Raw genomic sequence first — 20,210 nt, 5'->3', positions numbered from 1 at the left:
ACTTGACTTCCTGCAAAGACTTTTACTTGGTTGCTTGAATGCTTATTATATTCCGAGCCATTATGAGTGAGGGAGCCTGAAATAAACCTAATGGCAGTATAAATTACATGATCAGAGGTAAGAACTTGCTTCTTTTTTTTACGCCCACATAGACTGAAGCAGCATCACCTCCCATACACAGTAGATCCAAGCAGCTAGCTATTTCAACAAGGGAGGACTGCATCTACCACAGCAGTCCTCATGATTAACATGCATTGCTTCTCTGATCCAGCCAGAAAGCGAGAATGTGCACTACAGAGGGCAAACCAAAGGGCAAGAGTTACAGAACATTTGAATTTATTTCATGAAACTGCCTCCAAGAAAGCTATGTGTGCACAAACAAAAAGGTCAGGAAAGAAGGAAACATACCAAAGTCTTCATCGAGTAGCAACATGATCGGTGTGCCGAGCACAATATGTAAGTCATGAAACTAGGCTGCAGTTAACAGCATTCAGTGACAGCGAAGCGTCATTAAAGACAGTCGGTTTAATTTACCGTAAAGTGAATTTGGCATCCTCCCATGATGTAGTCTAAGAAGGAGTAGACTCTGTGAAGCTGCGAGGCAGAAAAACACAAATCTTTCAGGCAAAACCGCAGAAGTTATGATGTCACCAGGTCATTAAAGCACACCAAATCTGTTCGCTATAAAGGTAAGAAAAAAATGTTGTGCTGTATGCTGAAAATGTAGTGGAGATTAAAAATGCTCTGGAAAGTCTTCCCTTTATAAAACAATAACAGAAACAGCAGCAGTGTCTATACCGCTTGTTTCCCTTTATAAAACAATAACAGAAACAGCAGCAGTGTCTATACCGCTTTGTAAACTGAGACAATGAAACACTGACTGATTCTCTCTAGGGTGTTGCTTCTTCTGAAGCATGTTTCTGCAGGAGTTTCCTACCTTGAGGTCAGTGAGAATGACAACTCCTGAATTTTTATAGTTTCTCTTCTTCTGTTTGTACTTAGGATTCATACAGTCCCACGACACCTTGAACAAAAGCAAGTGAAAGACAAAGAACAAAAGCAACAACTTGTGGCATTTTGAACATATCAAAGCAGCCTGACATTGTTTTTTCCTTCCATGTGTGCTGGATTTCAGCAGAGAAAAATCAGAGGCACACTGGGAAAGGATAAAATTGTTACACAGCTGTCTCTCCCCTCCCCTCCGCTCTGCTCCACCTCTCCATTCACTGACCTTATTTCCACTGGAAATTTTCTGCATTTCCCTGAAACTGGCGTAGAATTCGCCAATGAAGTCATGCTTCCCCCTGGAGTCATGATCCCACACTAGGCACTGTGGCGCACACACACATACAGACATTGTTTACTACTTTTGACATACAACAACTCATTCATATATCCCAGGTATACTCATAGAAAATCCATATACAAATCAAAGTGATGTATTTTCAGTGTTCTGCCCTGTTTGCTGACCCCAGCTGAATCACGCTGGTCATGCAGTTTCTGACTCACTGACTGTGGTTTTTGCAGTCACAGTTCTAAAACGTTCCCTACCTTGAGCTTCCGGTCTTCATCGCAGCTGCACAGGGATATGAGTGACACTTTGAAGGGCTCCCACACTGGATTCAGGTTGTTTTTAATCACCTGTTAGAGAACAAGTACAATAACAACAGAAGTAAAGTGTTAGAAACACATTAAAAGCTGTCGATGAAACCGGGGTGGGAATGTGGTAAGGTTACCTCAGTTCTGTAAACAAGTTGCTCGGTTTCATCGTCATTGATTCGATAGATTTCCAAAAATGGGTCCGACTTGCTGAAGAGATCCTGCAGAAACAGAGAAGACAAAACTGACTAACCCACTAGATCTGGAGGTGAGAAACAACCAGTTTCAGGAAAGATTTTTCTTCCTTTACTTGCTGTAAATCAGAAAAGGAAAAGTCTATAAAACTAGTATTTCTCTGGTTTTCTTTTTTAGCTTTATTCATTCATGGACTCTCGCAGAGGTCAATGTCTGTTAGATCAAAAGATATGAAATATCACATTTAACAGAAAGGATTTGGTTTAATTCAATTTGCAGTCTCTTCAAGCGTTTGCTAGCGTTTACAATGAAGCTGTGACGATTTCCACCCGGGCTTGGGTGCTTGTGATATCTCAGTATGCTTTTAGTATTTGTCCAGGTGATTTGTACAAATGTCTGCAGACACTAATTCATCGTTTGCTGATTGCAGGAGGAATAATTGTCAGGTAACTGTCTGCATGATTAAAGGACAGGAAGACGCAGCGTGGTGGAATTTTTGAATAAGACATCATTGAGGAAAGGGTTGATCTTTTATAAGCTTCTAAGTCATGCCATAGATTTTTCACTCAAGTATTGACATTTTCCTTCAGCAAATAGCTTGTACATGCTACGGCTGAAGTTCATTAGCAAAGTATTTGCGCTTTCCTTTGCGTGTTGCAACTTGCGCAAAGTGCATTTTAAACAGCCCCGGCGATCGGCTGTAATGAACACGATGAATTCAGATCAACTCACTAGTGTTTGTGTCCATTTTCAGTGTTAGTAAATGCCCCAATTAACTGAAAACACGTGGAACATTTTGCATCTTTTATAGTTATTTGTGGTAGCCTTGAATCATCCCCTGAGTCTCAAGTTCAGGCGTCTGAGAGCAGAGGCAACACTGATTATTGAGGTCAATTGATTCTTCTGGGAGGAAAACAAATAATTACTGTGTGTGCGTCTGCGTGTCTGTGTCGTTCTGTGTGCCTGTGTCGGCTGAGTGGGTGAGGGGGAGTTTTGTGTACAGCGAATGAGACGGTTAAAGATGCATTTCCCGCTACATTAGCCAGATACATCTCCTGAGGGATAGGAGCAAAAAAAAAAAAAAAAAGAGCTGTAAGATCCTTACTTTGTTGCCATGACAACCACTAGCCAGTGGCATCAGTAGCATGGACTCATGAGGCAAACATGTCAAAATTCAATTTCAGGTTCACAATAACTGTAATGTTTATCATTAGCAGTTACCACCATCTATCATGCCTCCTAATTAATCCTTCTGCTCAGCAACGTGAACGGGCTGACATTCAGTATTTACAGCAGGTTGAGGGGATGCAACTGATGAGCAGCTCATTAGAAAGAGTCATGCTTCAGTCATCATCTGTTGTCCTTGTTAGATAATTTGCTATATGCAAGCTGCCTGTCACAGCTAATTTATTTTGTTAAAAAACTACTTAAGAAGACATCCTGTCACTTGTAGCAGGAGGGCACTAAGACCCAGGCACAATTCAGGGGCCCAAGGTGAGAGCACCTGACCCTTTGAGAGGCTCATTAGGTGGGTTAGTTTTATTCCTGCTGTTTTACCTTTATTAGCTTGTTTCAGCTGGGATTATTTTACCGTAGGGATGTATGTGTAACCTGGGGTGCTGGGGCGTGAATGTAATAATAATTAGTATATAAGTAGTTTCGTTTTTTTGAACTTTCATCACGATCCTGGACCAGTGGTAGTCTCAAGGTGCAGTGAAGGTTGCCCAAAGTGTTCACTTTTAATCATTTTATTTCTCGTTCTCGGTAAACTCTAGCGCAGTGCTAATAAACAGCTTCTATTTGTATTTAGTGCTGTGGCTCCTACTGTGGGAGGTTATTGTTTTCTGTTAATATTTTATGTTTATGGTGGTACTGGTATTACTTTAGGTATTTTATGCTGGAAGTTGTGGGTTTACTTTGAGTGGAGTGTGGGTCATTCAGTCCAAGTACACTCCCAGCGTATCAGTTTGCTGATTGTCACACCAACATAGCGAGACTCCTTAACTTCTGACGTTTTGTTTTTTTTATAGGCTTGATTATACGAGCTGTAGTTACCCAGCTTGAAATAAAAACCTTTGTTACAGCATCTTGACCCATACTGATTGTTGGTTTTCTTATTGAGTCTCAACAGTGCAATTTATTCAAGTGCTCCACACTGATAAGCTGTGATAAGTTTATGGAAGTTTAAAAATCAGGGCATTCATGAGGTTCTTTTGGAGGATGCCCAGAATCTGTTTGTAGTGCCTGCATAACCTACAATATGTTGGATTACATGTGGTTAGGGACATGACTCCACATGTAAATATAAATATTACAAGTTTGCTTCTGCCACAGTTTTTGCTCTTGCCTTTCTGTGTTCACTGTTTTTCTCCTGTCATCCCAGCTGGTAGCTGTACATAGCTGCCCATCCCTGAGCCTGGTCTCTTCCTGCTAATAGCAGGAAGGGGTTTTCTTTCCAATATTTGCTTTGCAATCTTTACAGTTGCGAAGAAAATGGTTAAATGTATACATTGTGCTGATTGGGGTATCTACAGTTTCATGAATGGGAAAATTGTCTTATTAATATAAAGAAGGTTTCCAGTCGTAACTTCTTTTCTTTTTTTCTATCTAATAAAAAACACCACAATTTCAAAATAGACAACACCTCTCCTGCAGCTCTACATTGAGCATCCCCAATGAGTATCACTTAAAAAAAACATCTCTCGGGTGAAAGCCTTGAACCTATTGCACCACAACAACACTATCCTGATCTGCTCTGAAGACAGCTGGCACCGACCAAAGTCTCCATTCTCGTTCTGTCTCTGACTTGAATTACAATATGCTGAAAACTTGCTATGGATTTTTGGTTTCCACTCATGCCAACGACAGCCTGCCTACCCCAGCTTTAACACAAATATCTGCAACATTATCTCCTCCCATCTGAGCAGAGGACACTGAAGAAATGCAATTTTTTTTTAGAGATGCCAGCACTGTTCAGAGGCATGTTTTGAAAATGATAGAAAATTTCTTACAACCAGCTTGTCTCTTATATCCAAACCAAGTTATGCCCACAATCCTAAAAAATTAAGCTTATATGTAACTTCAACAAGAAAAATCTGTGATCTTTTGTCTGCTTTCCTGAGTGCTCCCCTTTCCCATCCTGTCAACATCATGAGTGTAGTCAAGGGTTGTCAAACATAGGGCCCCAGGGCCAGAATCGGCCCCATAAAGACTCTAATCAGGCCCACTGGAAAATGTGAAGCAAGATGTATTGTTGGGATTTTTAACTGTATTCTTAAAAGTTTTGCAGCTTCTCTGCTGATAAAGATCTCCCCTTATCTACACCAAAGTAAATGATAAAGTGGGCTTTACGTGGCCCACAGTGTAAAATGAGTTTTACATCCCAATCCGCCATCTCTCCATCTCCACCTCACACTGGTCACTGCATCCAAGCATGTCTGTCTTCATCTTTGTCTTCACCACCATCAGCATCCAGACTCCACTGGGTCCTGTCCTATCACTGCTGGGACTACTTTCTATGATGTTTCCTCAGAGTCTAATCACCAAATAGGTTATTAATTGACTTCTGTATCTTAATAAATGATGTTCAGTTCTTTCAAAAGGTGTCTCCTCGCTAACATACAATGGGTTATTTTTGGAACCAAAATTAAATTGTCTTTGCTCCTAAATAAAATCAGTATCTAATCACAGTCTATATTGTTTGTTCAGAGCAAATGAACACTTTTGCATCTGAGTGGCAAGTGACTGCACATCATTTCTCTAAAAGTAAGTAATTTATTTGGGTTAGAGTGGTTTCTCCAGCATTTCAACAGAAACTGGAGACTTGGGGCAGCCATTACGAGGAGGAGAAAATGGACTTCACAACAAGGATTTATTTTTATTATTTTGTACTCCATGTGTTGGAGTCGGGTTCAATTTCACTGTCAGTGTGGCGGTAAAATTCAGAGTGGAATTCCAAAAATAAATGCACATGCTGTAGAAAATTTGAATTTTTTTCCAAATAGAGCTGGAAATCAAAGGGCAACCTGTGAGTCTTGAGTCCCGAGGCTCGTTCCTGAAAACATGGTGTGACTACAGATCATCAGAGTTGTAACTGGATGTAAACTCCCGCTCTCTTTTTGATTGAAACATGCCTTCAGCAAAGTCTGACAGCATGAGTCCGGGAGAAGCTAAGGTCAGTGATATGCAGCTTTAAAGTAGATCAACATTTAATAACACAAATAATTCTGAATACTAATATAATTTGTATATAACAGCATGATTTTTTGTGAGAAAATATTCCCTTCTGTGAGCATAAATTTAATGCCATTGAATTACTGTGGATGGATTTCTTAGCCTATACAGTATCATGACAGGAGGATTCTCATATTACTCACCATCTAATGCTTCTAAACCGCGTCTAATAAAACAACTGTGTTGGTGTTTCAATCAAAAACGTGTACTCCTCTCACCTTATCATCGAGCTTCTTGGCACAGAAGGAGAGTTCCACATATCCGTTGTTGCCAGAAATTTCCTCAGCGTGCACCTAGAAGGAAAAAGAATTTGGCAGTGATGTTTTTGTGTTTGCATTTCTATTATTACTGTTAAAAGAAATGTGACTTAAGACTGTGATATATATTTCCAAAACACGACCTTAAAGCTCGCAAACATGACTGTCGTGATTCAAGCTCCAGAATATCAATACAATATCATTTGTCAGCATTTATAACAAACTATCGCCAATAATTAGTGGCTCCATTTTTTTTTATTGCATTAGCTACTGGAGTGAATCGTGCTTTTATTTCAAAGTGTCCTTGAGCAAGACACCGAAGCTCAAAATCCTCCTGATGAGTAATTTTATGAAAGCTCTCTGTCATCACTGTGTGAATGTGCATAAATGTGGGAACGGGCAGACACATTGTGAGGCTCTTTGGAAAAGAGATTTTTAAAAGCTACGTAAATGCTATCCATAAAGGATAAAAGAGACGTTTACGTCAATGCAAAGTTAAACAGACAAATCCACAAATTACACGGCAAATAAAATTCCACTCTTGTAAAACTTAAATGCCCCTGTGTGACTCAAATATCTATCATCAGTTATAATGAGTATTTGTACTGTTTTGATTTTCTATTGCAAATGAAAGTGATTTTAGAGTGAAGTCCTGTAAAACGTTTAACCAGTAGGTGAAAAGAAGAATGAGTGAGTAAAAATGCAAGAAGAAAAAACATCAGAAAAATACTCCAAAGTTAGTCATCACTTAACTACAGCACTGTACAAGAGTGCAGAGCCACCCCTCATTTCTTTATTGTTTGCTAGGAAAATGAGAAGTGCCATCATTTATTGAAACACGTGCAAACAGATGTGGATATTTGGTATGAGCACCACTTATCCTTTGACGTAGTCTGAACTTTCTTAGGCAAGCTTTCCTTTCATTCCTTTAAGTAGTCTTCAGGAATAGTTCTCCGGGCTTCTTAAATGATAGTCAAAGCTCTACTTTATAAATTTTGTTCTGTTTTCTGTCACAATGATCGCACACTCCTTTAGTAATTTCTGTGGAGCTCTGGGGAGATAAATTCTTGACTGATAATTTACCCATGTCATCTTTACTGGTTGTGTGTTTGGGATGGTATTGCATGATGAAATCCAGAATCTATCCAAATCTGCCGGCACTTTTCCATCAACTTTGAAAAGATCTCAAACACCACCTAGTGAAATGCAGCCCAAACCGTGACAGAGCCTCCGCCGTGTTTTAAAGATGGCTGCAGACACTCACTGTTGTACCTCTCTCCTGAACTTCTCCATACATACTGATAATGGTTTGAAACAAAAAATTCAAATTTGGATTCATTACTCCATCAGATCTGTTGCCACTGATTTTCAATCCAATTCTTGTGTAAGTTTCATACCTCAGCCTTTGCTCCCTGTTTCCCTTCTTTAAGAATGGCTTCTTGACAGCCACCGATCCACAGAGACCATTTCTGATGAAGCTTCAGTGAAAAGCAGATGGATCACCTGAAGGGCCAGATGCATCTCTCAGGTCTTTGGAAGGACCAGACTGGAAGGTTCATCTGCTGTAGATCTTTTTTTTTTAGACCCAAAACCTTTGATTTTGACTCCCACATGTCCAGTTTCCTTAAATCTTTTAAGGAGAAACTGCTGATGATTACAAGATATGCCAAGTTGTCTGTGTTAACCTGAGCAATGACCTTACTAGTGCAAAAATACTATTTTGTGCCTGTCAAACTTTATTATCTTTGACATTTTTAGTTGATTAAGTTACAGAAATAGAAACATTTCTTTGACTAAATGTGTTTTTGTGACAGGCTACAAGTTAAAAATGGTTGGGTTCTTTTAGCTGTCTGTTATGTGTAGACAAAATATTGGTTAATCCCTTGAGTTAATCTTTTTTTGCACTTGAAAGATACAGGTCAGTGTTTATGGCTCAACAAACAAAAACAGTCCTCTGAAAATAGTTAGGTTGAACTAAAAACCAGTGGAAAAGCAGCCTCCAAAGAGAAATTGTGAAAGACCTTCAGAAAACCTGGGAAATGATTCCTCAAGACTACGTACTAACAAGAAACTCTGACTCCCTGGAAGCAAAATATAATAAAATGACTGGCTTGTAGTATAAATGATCTCTACTTTCTTTCAGAATACTCCAAAGCTAGTCTTTACTGATTTGTTTCTTATTTATTTGAAATCCTTCGAATGTTGCTACATTGTTCTACAGTGCCTACATATTTTATACTCTGTAAATGACACCTTACATTTGTAAAAAAATTACACGGTAAATGCAAATTACAGGTTGCAGTCTACCTGCTTGCTTGTAACAGTAATATTTCTGTGCACATGCATATGCACATAATTTTATGTTTTTTATTGTAAAAACAAATAGTTGAAGCTCGTTGTGATCATTAGCATTTTTTCTTGGAGTGGCTTTTACTTGGTGTAGGATTAAACCAGGGCGTGGAGAGACACCTTAGCTAGAAGCTTACTGATGTGTCAGGTTATCACCTCAACTTGTGAATTTACATTGTTATAGATGTAAACGTTACCACAACAAAACAGTAAAGCTGTGCTAGTTATCAGATTTTTTTCCACTTTCCACGTTTGTTTAGAGAGGAAGAAGTTCAGCTTGTAAGAAACACAGTGCACCTTCTGCTGCTCCCATTGTGCTGTCTGTCCACCTCACAGAACACAAGGCTTTGCTTTCTGCTTCTGTGTTAAACTGGCAGCAACATTATATCAAATTGCCAGAACTGTGGCTCTAAAGTAAGCATGCCCAGGGCTAGACAACGCTTGTGATGACAGGGAAGGAAAGGCTTCATTTTTTATTTTTTTTATCACCCAGTTTGTCCTGACAAGAACAACTAGCATGTAAAATCTTTGTAAAAATGTAGGCAGGTGTGCTCTTTCCATCTTTGCCAGGGCAGCAGATTAAGTAGTATAGCGTGAGTAGATTGTGATCTATTTTAATAGCTGTTTAAGGATTATAGTATTAAAGTTAGAATGAGGATTTGCCTGTGGCTACAGACATTTTCACACCCAAAAGAGTTGAGCCTGAGACCCTAAATGTCTGAAGCAGTCGGATGCGACATTAAGCAGCCTTTACCAGCCAGCTGTCTTTACAACTGTTAAGTCCAGTTGCACTGATGAAGGCTTTCAGCTGAAACACACCTGCTCTGCCCTTTAATAAACATTAAGAAGTATGTTTGTTCAAAAGTGCAGAAGATATGTGAGAAGAGTGCACAAAAAGAAGAGTGCACTAATTGCCTGGTGAATTCACACCTCCAGGAAGCAGGACACATGACAGCATGGGGTAGCACTCACGTGGGAAAGGGCAACTTCAGACGTTGCCCCAACATGATTCCCTGCACATTTTCTGGGAGTCATGCTTGAAAACAGCTTCTGTCTCACGCTTGAAGATATGGTTTTTGCTGCTTGTTATACATAAGGCAATAATACAGTGAGCACAGAAAGGAGCAGGCTCATGCTTTTGCATATGAAAAGCAATGAAAATATATTTGTTTGGTAAAGAATAGAGCAGGCTGTATAGCAGCAGCAAGCTGTCTGCACATTAATGGGCACACTGCAAACAGTAGATGCTAACAGGCATTTTTGGTGTGGATCTACTGAGCTCACTACCTAACTATATGGCAAAAGTATACTTTCTCAGTTCATTCTCTTACTTATCTTAACGTTGTCTGAGGTGAGATCCACGGGGTCTGACTTTGAATTCAACTAGTAATTATGTAACCTCAAATACCTGGTGCGTTACCTAATCCTGGTCCCATGGGTTTGATAATGCATCATGTCAATGGGGGTGTAGAAGTACAAATATGTGTCTATAAATCTAGGATGTTTTTTTTACAAAGAAAAAAACCTCCTACATTATCTCCATCGTGTCTCATATAATATGCTACAGTAAGAATATTTTCTGTTTTGTTTTTTTTACGCGTAGCAAGTAAAGTATAATGAAGAGCTACACTATTATAAATCGACAGAGGCATGTTTTTAATGCCATTATGCGTGTGCCACTACAGCATTACGGATAATGGTTCAGCATTGTGCTTGTGCACTGAATTCTCTGCGCTTGTGCAGATGAAATGGTCAGATTATTCCTTTGTGAGAATCCTCACCATTCCCCTCGAGAGCTTCATAATGCATTTGCTTTTTAAATAAATTCTAAATCTGGCAAAAGACTGAGTGATTCGTTTTTTTGCCTGTATTCAGTAAGTGAAGAGAACCAAGGAGGTGAAGTTTGTTGTCTGTGTGTGTAAGATGGGGCTGAATTTAAATCACGCTTTGTACTTTTGCTCACACCAAAAACATGCAGGAGACCGACGCAAACACGGGAACATCTGTACTGTGTGTGACAGTCCAGCCCGGTGATAATAACGCTGTCAGACTTTGCAGCAGCTTGTCCACCATGAATTCATTAGAGAAAGGAGAAGATGAGATTCTTTTGTGTATTTCCCGACCTGAGTGGAGGGTTGCGTGATTACCTTGTCATGTTTTGATGTGCTACCGCCACTGGCTTGTTAACTATAAGATGCTGGATAATGAACCAAGAGCTATTCTCTTCCACATTTGACACATGATTTCTTGTGCATTCATCATTTCTTATGGATTCTCTTGCTTCCCTGTGCGCTTTAGTGGGAATGCCTCTCCGTGCCACTAAAACGGACACTACCATAGAGAAGATGTCTGACTTATAAAATAAAATTACACCGCTACAGTGATACCAAGGAGCAACACAGGGCTAATGTGTTATGTGTTCAAATTAGTTCATTCATCAGAGCAGCAACATTACACACGCAATGTCAGGAACCTACTGTGATGGTGGATTTGCCGGCATATTTCCCATACTTGAGCAACAGAGGTTTCACCATCTTCTTTTGGGCCACTATCTGCAAAGAACAAGATAAACAAAACAGCAGTATATAGAGATCTGAGCCTTTGCCATCACTAATAAGTATGAATCATTTACTGCAAGCGGTGCAGCAAATATACACCATTTACCAATAAAGACAAAAGGGGGCATGTTTTAGTGCTTTTACACCAACAAATCCCAGTTATTAGACCACAAATCTGGAGCTACAGCTGGCAAAAATGGGTTAGTAAGACAGCAGCATCTGTTTACCTGGCCAAGAGTGCACTCCACCCCTCCCAGAAAGTCATCATCACGGGTTCCGATGCTGTGAGTGCCGTGGATGTCGTAAACCTCAAATCGCAGTTTCTGAACCTCCTCGAAGTAGTAATCCAGCGAGAAAACCTTGCCAAAGACTGGGTGCAAGTTGCTCTTGATCACTTCTGTCCTGTCCAGCTGAAAGAGAACATGATGAATGAACTTTTGAATGTCAACACTAGTTTATCTAATGTTCCTAATTATGACAGACTGTATGCATTTGTAAAGAAATGAAGCCCCCCTTTGACAGACTGTCTTATAGTGTTTTACATCGCATGTAGGAAACAGAGTCAGCTTCTTTACAAAGAAGGGCAGACGTTATTATGTTTGTCATGAGGATGATACGAGAGATGATTGGAGGGCTCTGACATTTAATCTCAGCTTAGAGGAAACATCCATGCTTGTCTTTGACTGCCTGACAAGGAAAAGCTGATCTCTCTGGGGCCCCATCTGTTCGTGATGTAGAATTTAGCTCTCACACAGTTGCATGAACATTTCCACACTGCCCAATTTGTCACAAGGACAAATCATCATTGAGCATTTTGAAGTCAACAGCGCTTTAGTACTGGTAAATTTAACAAGAACAATAAATATACACAGGAAAAAAAATTGTCACGAATTTCCAAGATTAACCAAATGCGCGTTGATAAGCGATGTTTGGGACTTAAAGCTAAATGTGTAAATAGTTGAATGACCCAGAAGGGAAAAGACCCACCAAGGTGCATTATATGGAACTGATCTATCAGCAGCAAATGAAGGACTGAGGAAGGTTTAAGTGCTCATCCAAACGACACAGTCCAAAGTCATTTCTTCATTGTCAGCGGGGCAGGTCCACACTTTGCTTTTGATTACTTTACAAACGGTTGACAGTGTTTTCCCATTTCTCATCTCTCGCTTTGGGAGAGTCTATAAGCTGAAGGACTGAACTGGAATAAGAAGCGTGATTCCTGCATCACGCACAACATTTTATACATCTAATCTACAAATCAAAGCACAAACATCCAGCAAATATCTCAGATCACAAGCCAACAGCTTCTTGTAATCGATTTTCTTGGTCTTTTGAAAGGTATTTCTTCATTTTGTGATTTTTAGAGTGATGCCAGTCTTCCAAGATCTGTGGAACAATATAATATTTATACATTTAAAATGGTTTTTTTCTTCCTTTTGAAGCCACTTAGGGTTTTTATAAATAATATGCCAAAGAATAATGATGCTGTCAACATAATTGGAACTGAAGCTTTCCTCTTGCATGCTATATTAAAGCATGATCTTTGCCACAGTGAATGATGGACTGTCTTCATCGTGACAAGGTGTGCATAAGCCGTGACACTTTCTTCATGGGGGAACATTATGGGAAATCATTAAAAAGCCTGCACAAGACATCAGTCAGCACTGAGGGAAGGAATTTGCTTTCACTTGGAAAGCTTCAGATCCTGCCTTTCACGAATAAACTCATACATCAACATTTAAGGTTATTCTTGGTGGCATTTCTCAGACATTTGAATGGACACCGACGATATTGAATAAAATATTGTGAAAGTTATAAAACTTCCTTGTCATCCTTTTCAGTGAATCCTCGCACGCAGTAAACAGAGTTGTTACCAACCTGGAAGAAACCCACTCATATTTGTGAATAGAAATGTTTCATTGTAGGACAATAAGGATGACTCAGAATAACTTGAGCTGAGCCCTCCCTCCAAGGAGACCCAAACCACATAAAGCCTCCCACCTACTCGGAAGCATCTTTATTGGTGCCACTTTACATGATAAAGAAGGGCATGGGCCCAAAACACCCATGCACGAATAATTCGACTGGAGTCCCTATAGTCCTGATGGGGGTTTTGTGCTTTTTTTATGTGAACAAATAAGTGCATCTAATGAAAATTGTAGGCTTTTTTGATATTTGGACACACATAAAATGTTAAATTGTGCCTAGAGATAAAGTTAGTATTCAACCTCAACATCAATGGGCGTGCCATTCTTCTGCCAAAGAAAGAAAGAAAGAAAGAAAGAAAGAAAGAAAGAAAGAAAGAAAGAAAGAAAGAAAGAAAGAAAGAAAGAAAGAAAGAAAGAAAGAAAGAAAGAAAGAAAGAAAGAAAGAAAGAAAGAAAATGGACTCGAAATGACCTTAGGGTATTTTGCACAGTTGTGAATCAGTGTCTGAGATCAGAGTTTTTCAATGTTCAAAAAAAATTCCTTCAGCTGCAAGATGTTTTCTTGCTTGCGCTTTCTCCATTCCTTCTTTCAGAGACATTCCTTTATTGATTTGTTGGTGCATCTAGGATCATTATCCTGCTGAAAGGTCCACTTCTGGTTCAACTTCAGCTTTTGGTCTCATGTTATCTTCAAGCACTTTTTGTTATGATGCAGGATTTTTACTTGAATCAATGACTGTAAGCTGCCCATTCCCTAAGGCACCGGGGCAGCCCCACGATATAACACTTCCATCATAGTTGGTATGATGTTCTTTTTCTGAAAAGCTGTGTTTGGTCTTTGCCAAACATGTCTGTCTAGAGCATAGTCTTTCACAAAGCCCGGTGTTTGCCCTTTGTGTTCCCTCGCAAACTGCAGCTTTGCTCTAATGTACTTTATGGACAGCAAAGTGTTCATTGCATGTTTATTTGTTTTGTTTTTCCCTGCCGTGCCTCCTGGGCAGGTCAAATCTCACTGTAAATGCAGGAAGTTTTAACACAAACACTTGCAAGTGTTGTCGATCTTGTGATAACATTTAAGATGTTCTCTTAGGCTGAAATTTGCATGATGACATTTCACATTTCATGTGCATGTAAACACCAGAGTCACTGTATAACCTGTTAGCGCCCAGTGTATATGAGTTTCCACAATGTTTTAATTGTATTCTAAATTATTTTAATTGTTAATTTTAAGCAGTAATTTTTAAAAAATGCTGGATGTAGCAAATATAATACAAATTAAAACTCATATATGCAAACTTTTGTTTTAATTGTCTGAAGATTTAATTTAAAAAATCAATTTTCAAGACATTTCTGGTAATTATTTAATGTTTTGAGCTTTAAAGGCTTTAAAGGGCTATAAGTCACATTCCACCTGTTACTCCCTGTCTTGTGTACACTGTAATCATTGGAGTTTGTTCTGATACTCACATTTTCAGTGTGAATAATCGACTCTGCTTTATTCATTTACATTAATAATGTAAACATTTTGTGTTATTTTTGAGGGGTGGGGGTTTTATCTGTAGACAGAGGATTACATGAGGCCAACCATTTCCATTTTTATTTACTTACTTTTTGCACAAATATAATGTAACTGATCAATTGTCAGTTTTTATCTTATTTTCCTCTATTTTTGTAATTCAGCTCCAGGTTAGTAATTCAGGGGGGAAAAGGATGTACTTGTTTCTAAACATATGTCAGACTTCTAGATTAATAACCAGAAAAGCTGTATGGCTAACAGCAATAATAAAAAGCAGGTGTTGCTCTATTGTTTCAAAGCAAGCAATGCAAAGAAAAAAAGAATTACCAGCTCAGACTTGGCCTCCTTTGTCACATTTACTCCTATTTATTCTTTACTGGCCTTTCTTGCCTATTCTTTCTCTCTTTGTGCCATCTGGATGGACAGATTCGGGATGAGTCTGATGAGTCTGTTTGTTGATAAAGGCTAATCAGAGCTACATAGGGTAGTTTGTGCTAGTCTGTGCATGACGCCTGTTTGCTTTTGGTGTGGGGCCAGAAACTATAAAGAGATTCCTGACATGGGAAATTCATTTCTATAATCAGTGCATTATTTAGGCTGCTTTATCATAACAAATACATGCAGCTTAAATTAGAGATCGAGTTTTGGGAATAACTAGTTTTCAGAGAAGCGTACAGGGTCCAGTTTACGTAAGAAGAGGACAAAATCTGCGAAAGCAGCACATGTCATGTGATCTTCAACCTGCCTCCTAATTTGCCCCGTGAGCAGGTGGTAAAAAAAGGTAATAGTTGAAATATGTGCAGCTTAAAAAGCCACTGGGGCCACGCAGCATGAGCTTAGATGATAGGAAGAGCGTGATATGGTGGCGATATGAGTGGGCTCTGCTTCTTACTCAGTTGCTGACGTAAGTAAACAATTTGCAGACGGGATGGTGCCGCCCAGAACTGAGGGATTTGACAGCAGAGCATTGGACAACTGGTGAATACTGTTATGATTGTCAAGACTCGGGTGGATGGATGGATGGATGGATGGATAGATAGATAGATAGATAGATAGATAGATAGATAGATAGATAGATAGATAGATAGATAGATAGATAGATAGATAGATAGATAGATAGATAGATAGATAGATAGATAGATAGATAGATAGATAGATAGATAGATAGATAGATAGATAGATAGATAGATAGATAGAGCTGTAGTGATGGCGCTATTATTTGATTTTTTTGTCAAGCATATGCTTCAGTTAGTGCAGCTAAAAATAGCCACTCATAAATTCATGCCACATTGAACCCAGGTCAGTCATCTCATGTAACACCCTCCCATCAAATTAAATCCCAGACAACTTCAAAGCAAGTTTTTATCGTCCCCACCTAAAAATAGCATCTCGAGGTTTCCACATTCATATAGCCCAAACATTAATGTGCGCACCTCCAACAAATGACTCCCATGTGGCCGGAATCTGTCAGGGTTAATCATCTCCCATTTCCCTGAAAACAGAGGCTTTTTCTAGATGAAGGGTTGCAGGGGAAAAAAATCTATATAATTAGATATCCTCTGCCACACATTAACACATCCTCTACTTAACGGAAACCTGCCTTTTGGCTCTCCCTCATGAACTAAATGACTTAATTAACAGGGAAATGAGAGAGCCGCTGCCTACACTTCAGATCAGCTTGGGACCAAACCAAGAAAGTAAACATTTTCAGCTGGAACACATCTCATCATGCTGCAAATTACCAACCCACTGTTTACCCATGTAGACAAGTGAATTATACTGCACATAATGTGAATCCGACAGGGCAGCGAACACAATTTGTGTGCGAGTTGTTTTAATTGTGGAGACAGACAGTGATGACTGCAAATGTATACTCCATTTGACATTTTCAATTCTGAATCAGGCATCTGTTGTGTAAGCCATGCTCTTTTCCAAAAGAGCAAAGAAAAAATAAATAAATAAAAAGAAAGGAAAAAAAATAAAACAGCTGCAAGTTCACCAAACCATTAACAGATTTATCTCCCTGGTCGATCATGTATGACTACACAGATTTTGTGACGACTGGAGAGAGACAGAGAGAGCAATATCACTCCCAATCTACAACATTTCACACATGACCAATCTTTAATCTTAGGTTTGTGATTCAAGGAGGGAAGAGAGCAAGTCTCCTCTGTGTTTCCCTGTGCAATTAACATTAAGAACATTAAGAACACACGTTATTTAAATCACCTCAAGAGCCTGCATTTGAATATTTCAGCTCTCTAGATGTGTGAGTCAAGACTTCAATTCTTGAAATAATGCAGATAATGACTCAGGCAGGGAGATTAATAAATGAAGGTGGACTGCTAAGTGAGGAGATATTAGTCACACTTTTCCCTCCCAGAGGCTCACCTGTATATGTGCCAGTACTGAAGAATAAAATGAGGTCTCACCTCTATCCACTGTCCATCGTTCTGTACCATGAGTATGACGCAGGGGTCAGACTTATTCAGAGTGTCTCGGTCCAGCAGAGCTTTGCAAGACACGCGCAGCTCGACTTTGGTGACACAGGTAGCTGGACCGCTGAGGCTGGTTGCAGGGGAGGTGGCCTCCAGAACATCATTCATCCTGGCTCAGGGCAAGAGAGATCTGCCAACCAGCGAAGCAGTGCGAGGTGAGGCTGTGGTGTAGCTCTGAGGGATGGAAAAATCCAGTGATAGGTTGAGGGATCTCGGTAAAGACGTGGCACTCTCACAGGAGACGGGCCCTTTTGACTTGGTACAGCTGTCAAAAAAAGAAAAACAGAGATTCTTGCTGAGTGTCAGGGGACCAAAGCAAACTCAAGCTGTTATTGCTGCCTGTCAGAGCTGTCCCCCCTCCTGAGGGTTATCATCTCACCTTGGTAACAGCGACAGAGAGGGCATGAAGATGGCAGGGTTGTGCCTTTAGGAGTCTAGTTCAAATTCCTGCAAAAATTCGTTTAAGATGATCAAGCTGAGTGCCACCTCTTATTCTAACGAGCTTTATTACAATATTTAAAGGGGAGAGAGCCCACCTGTATCAAGATTTCCCTGTATTTTCACTATTTTATCCTGTTTCAAGAACTGAATATGAGATGGCTGATGCGTTTAAAGGATTTAAAGTGCATTTCCTCCTAATAAACAACAAGCAAATACGTGAAAGTAGATGGAAAGAATCATGGATCCAAAAAGGCGATGGGTTTAGCAGGTAGTAGTCAAAGAAAGGACTTTGATGGGTTTAATGTGGGCAGCGTACGCCCTGCTTAAGTGTCCTTGAGCACGGCGGTTTCGCACAACTAATAACCCCCCCTAAATGCTTTAAAGGTGGGGCTGTAATTTCCTCTAATATCACTGTAAATGTCACATCCTTATAATTCAAACGAAGAAGTGCAGCGCACTCGGCGCTTGGCTTTCAGCACCGAGGACAGCGCCCGTACGCGTCTTTCTCAGCCAGTTGTGAAACCACATGTTATCTCAAAGCATGAATCTGAACTCCAGAAAGCTCAAAACAGAGCCAGCATCAAAGGCTCCCAAATACGACCGCGCGCGTGTTATGAATCAAACTTCTGCTCAATCCACCGGTGAAATTTACACGGAAGGCGGCTAAACGGCTACTTCACACTTTATCCCGGTGAATAAACGCCACCGCTCATCTGCAAGCTTCAAAACCCAACACCGGCCAAGGCTCAGGAGGGCAAAATAACAGCAACAGTTAAATACGAGTTAAAGCGTGAAGCGAACAGTCTACTTTCACAGCCTCGTGTATCGCTGGCTCATCTGACTCACTTCCGAGACTATTTGCAGCTGATCAAAAACTCAGCGGCACTTCACCAAACCGATAAACTGCGCTTACAGTCGGGTTAAGCGGGAGACTCACTTCCTACCTGAAGCTGTTTCTCTTCTTGAGCACACTTGTTTAATCCGCTCCCATAACACACTGCTTGATTTTTGTTTTCTCCGCCGAAACTCATTGGCTTAGACTGGTGAGGAGGGAGTAGGCTCGGCTTGTAGGGATGGGGAGTGGAGAGAGTCCAGCTGCTGATGTAAGGGATGGGCTTTTCGTTGGGACTCGATTATTTTGAGTTCAGTTAGAAATCGAGTCCATAAAAGAAAGAGGTAGGGAAAAGAGGCTGTGGGAAAATGCTGGGATCTGGAAGCTCAAAACCTGAGGTGGAGGCGTGCGTAGATCTTGAGTGATTTAGTTAAATTCTTGTCTATAAACACAGACATAGCATTATTTTCATGTTTAACCCGCCTCCATAAGGTGTCGCTCATTTCTATCTGCTAATTCTCTGCTGCCTTTGTGGATTTTGGACCAGGATTTAGACAGATATGCCATTCAGATTGTTTTCCAACACAATACTACTGTTTATGACCAAATGTTCAACTAGTTATTACAGCAGCCTCCCCGCTCAGGATTAAGTTGCTTACTGAAGATTATGAGGATAGAAAGAGCAGGATGCACTGAAATATGTGCAAAAGAGAGGGGGAAAGACGCTTCTTTATGTAAGCTGAACTGCATGCAGCATTTGTGTTTTTTCTTTATTTTCTATACTGCAGTGGTAAAAATAATGTGGTTAGCATATGTGTAAGTGACCTCTGTGAGCTGAAGCTCAGGCTTCGGGCACATTACCGGTTTTATTTTTCTTTCTACTCTTTGATGCTCTGTGATGTTATTGCCATCCTGAAAGTGGCCATTTCAGGCACACAGATCTGGCTTTCAGAACAGAAGCCCAATCCTCTTGCTTTTCTGTTTGGACAGGGGCTGACCGAAAGGGAAGGTGGCCTTAAGCATGTTTCAGACAGAGCATGAACTGATGGGCTGTAGCAAGGAAGAGTACATGAAATGAAAATTTTGGAGTCAACAGTGAACACAATAGTGCCCCTTTCGCCATCCTCCTCTGCGTGTTTCCCATTTACGGGACCGTCTTTCAACAGAAACCATTCATTCTGCACTGAGATTCATCCTTTTAGTAGTATTGTCAGGTTTTAAACAGACATACATAAAACTGCAAGAGGAAGTTCAAAAGAACTGCTCATCCAGCAGCAGCACATCGCAATCAAATCTCCGTGTGGAAGCTGCAGACAGCTAAAGACAGGTGACTTTTCTACCTTTGCTAAATACACACATGCACCCACAAGTAATAAACAATATGTGCTGAGTCCACGCACGCACAAATGCTCCAAGTCAAGTGTAAAGTTGCCTTCAGTAAAAATGACAATGAATTGATTCACAGAGTGGTTTTTCAATCACTTGACAGCTGTGTATGTTATATAATGTATTGTTTCTACACTGCGTCTATGCTTGGACCTTTTCACAGTCCACCCACAAATGTATTATTTTCCTGAATGTATTTCCAGATATTGCATAACATTCATACATGGCGCTGACAAAAAAACATCAGCTCTCGAGTTTCTGCAAAACAGCACTGAAGGCCGTGAGAGACAAAGCAGTTGACGAAAACAGAGAAAATGTAAGAACTCAAAGTAAGAGCTTAGTTCGAGCTGTCTGAAAGCAACTTGTGCAGCTGGCTGTTAGTCATTGTGGCAAAGTGAATGACAAAAGTAAAGTGTAGG

The 20,210-nt window shown here is 40.1% G+C and overlaps 1 protein-coding gene across 4 annotated transcripts in view; it reads right to left on the bottom strand.

The window, feature by feature from the left end:
• cpne7 (copine VII) overlaps positions 1–18,805 on the bottom strand; it is a 36,262-nt gene extending 17,457 nt beyond the window's left edge. The window contains exons 1-12 of one of the 4 annotated variants that reach the window (XM_026168310.1): positions 18,518–18,805; positions 17,669–17,767; positions 17,512–17,579; positions 17,067–17,397; positions 11,419–11,601; positions 11,111–11,185; positions 6,246–6,320; positions 1,737–1,820; positions 1,552–1,641; positions 1,232–1,330; positions 938–1,024; positions 535–594 (exon numbers count right to left, since the gene is read on the bottom strand). In XM_026168310.1, the coding sequence (XP_026024095.1) occupies positions 535–594; positions 938–1,024; positions 1,232–1,330; positions 1,552–1,641; positions 1,737–1,820; positions 6,246–6,320; positions 11,111–11,185; positions 11,419–11,601; positions 17,067–17,240 (927 nt within the window). In that variant the 5' untranslated portion in view covers positions 17,241–17,397; positions 17,512–17,579; positions 17,669–17,767; positions 18,518–18,805. Of the gene's footprint in view, positions 1–534; positions 595–937; positions 1,025–1,231; positions 1,331–1,551; positions 1,642–1,736; positions 1,821–6,245; positions 6,321–11,110; positions 11,186–11,418; positions 11,602–17,066; positions 17,398–17,511; positions 17,580–17,668; positions 17,768–18,510 lie in introns of all 4 variants that reach the window. The other 3 variants (XM_026168299.1, XM_026168318.1, XM_026168291.1) reach the window with 3 other exon arrangements.
• Positions 18,806–20,210: the final 1,405 nt, after the last annotated feature.

This window comes from Astatotilapia calliptera, chromosome 1, assembly GCF_900246225.1.
Source record: "Astatotilapia calliptera chromosome 1, fAstCal1.2, whole genome shotgun sequence".
NCBI classification, from domain to species: Eukaryota; Metazoa; Chordata; class Actinopteri; order Cichliformes; family Cichlidae; genus Astatotilapia; species Astatotilapia calliptera.
This window is presented reverse-complemented; position numbering and strand designations above follow the sequence as displayed.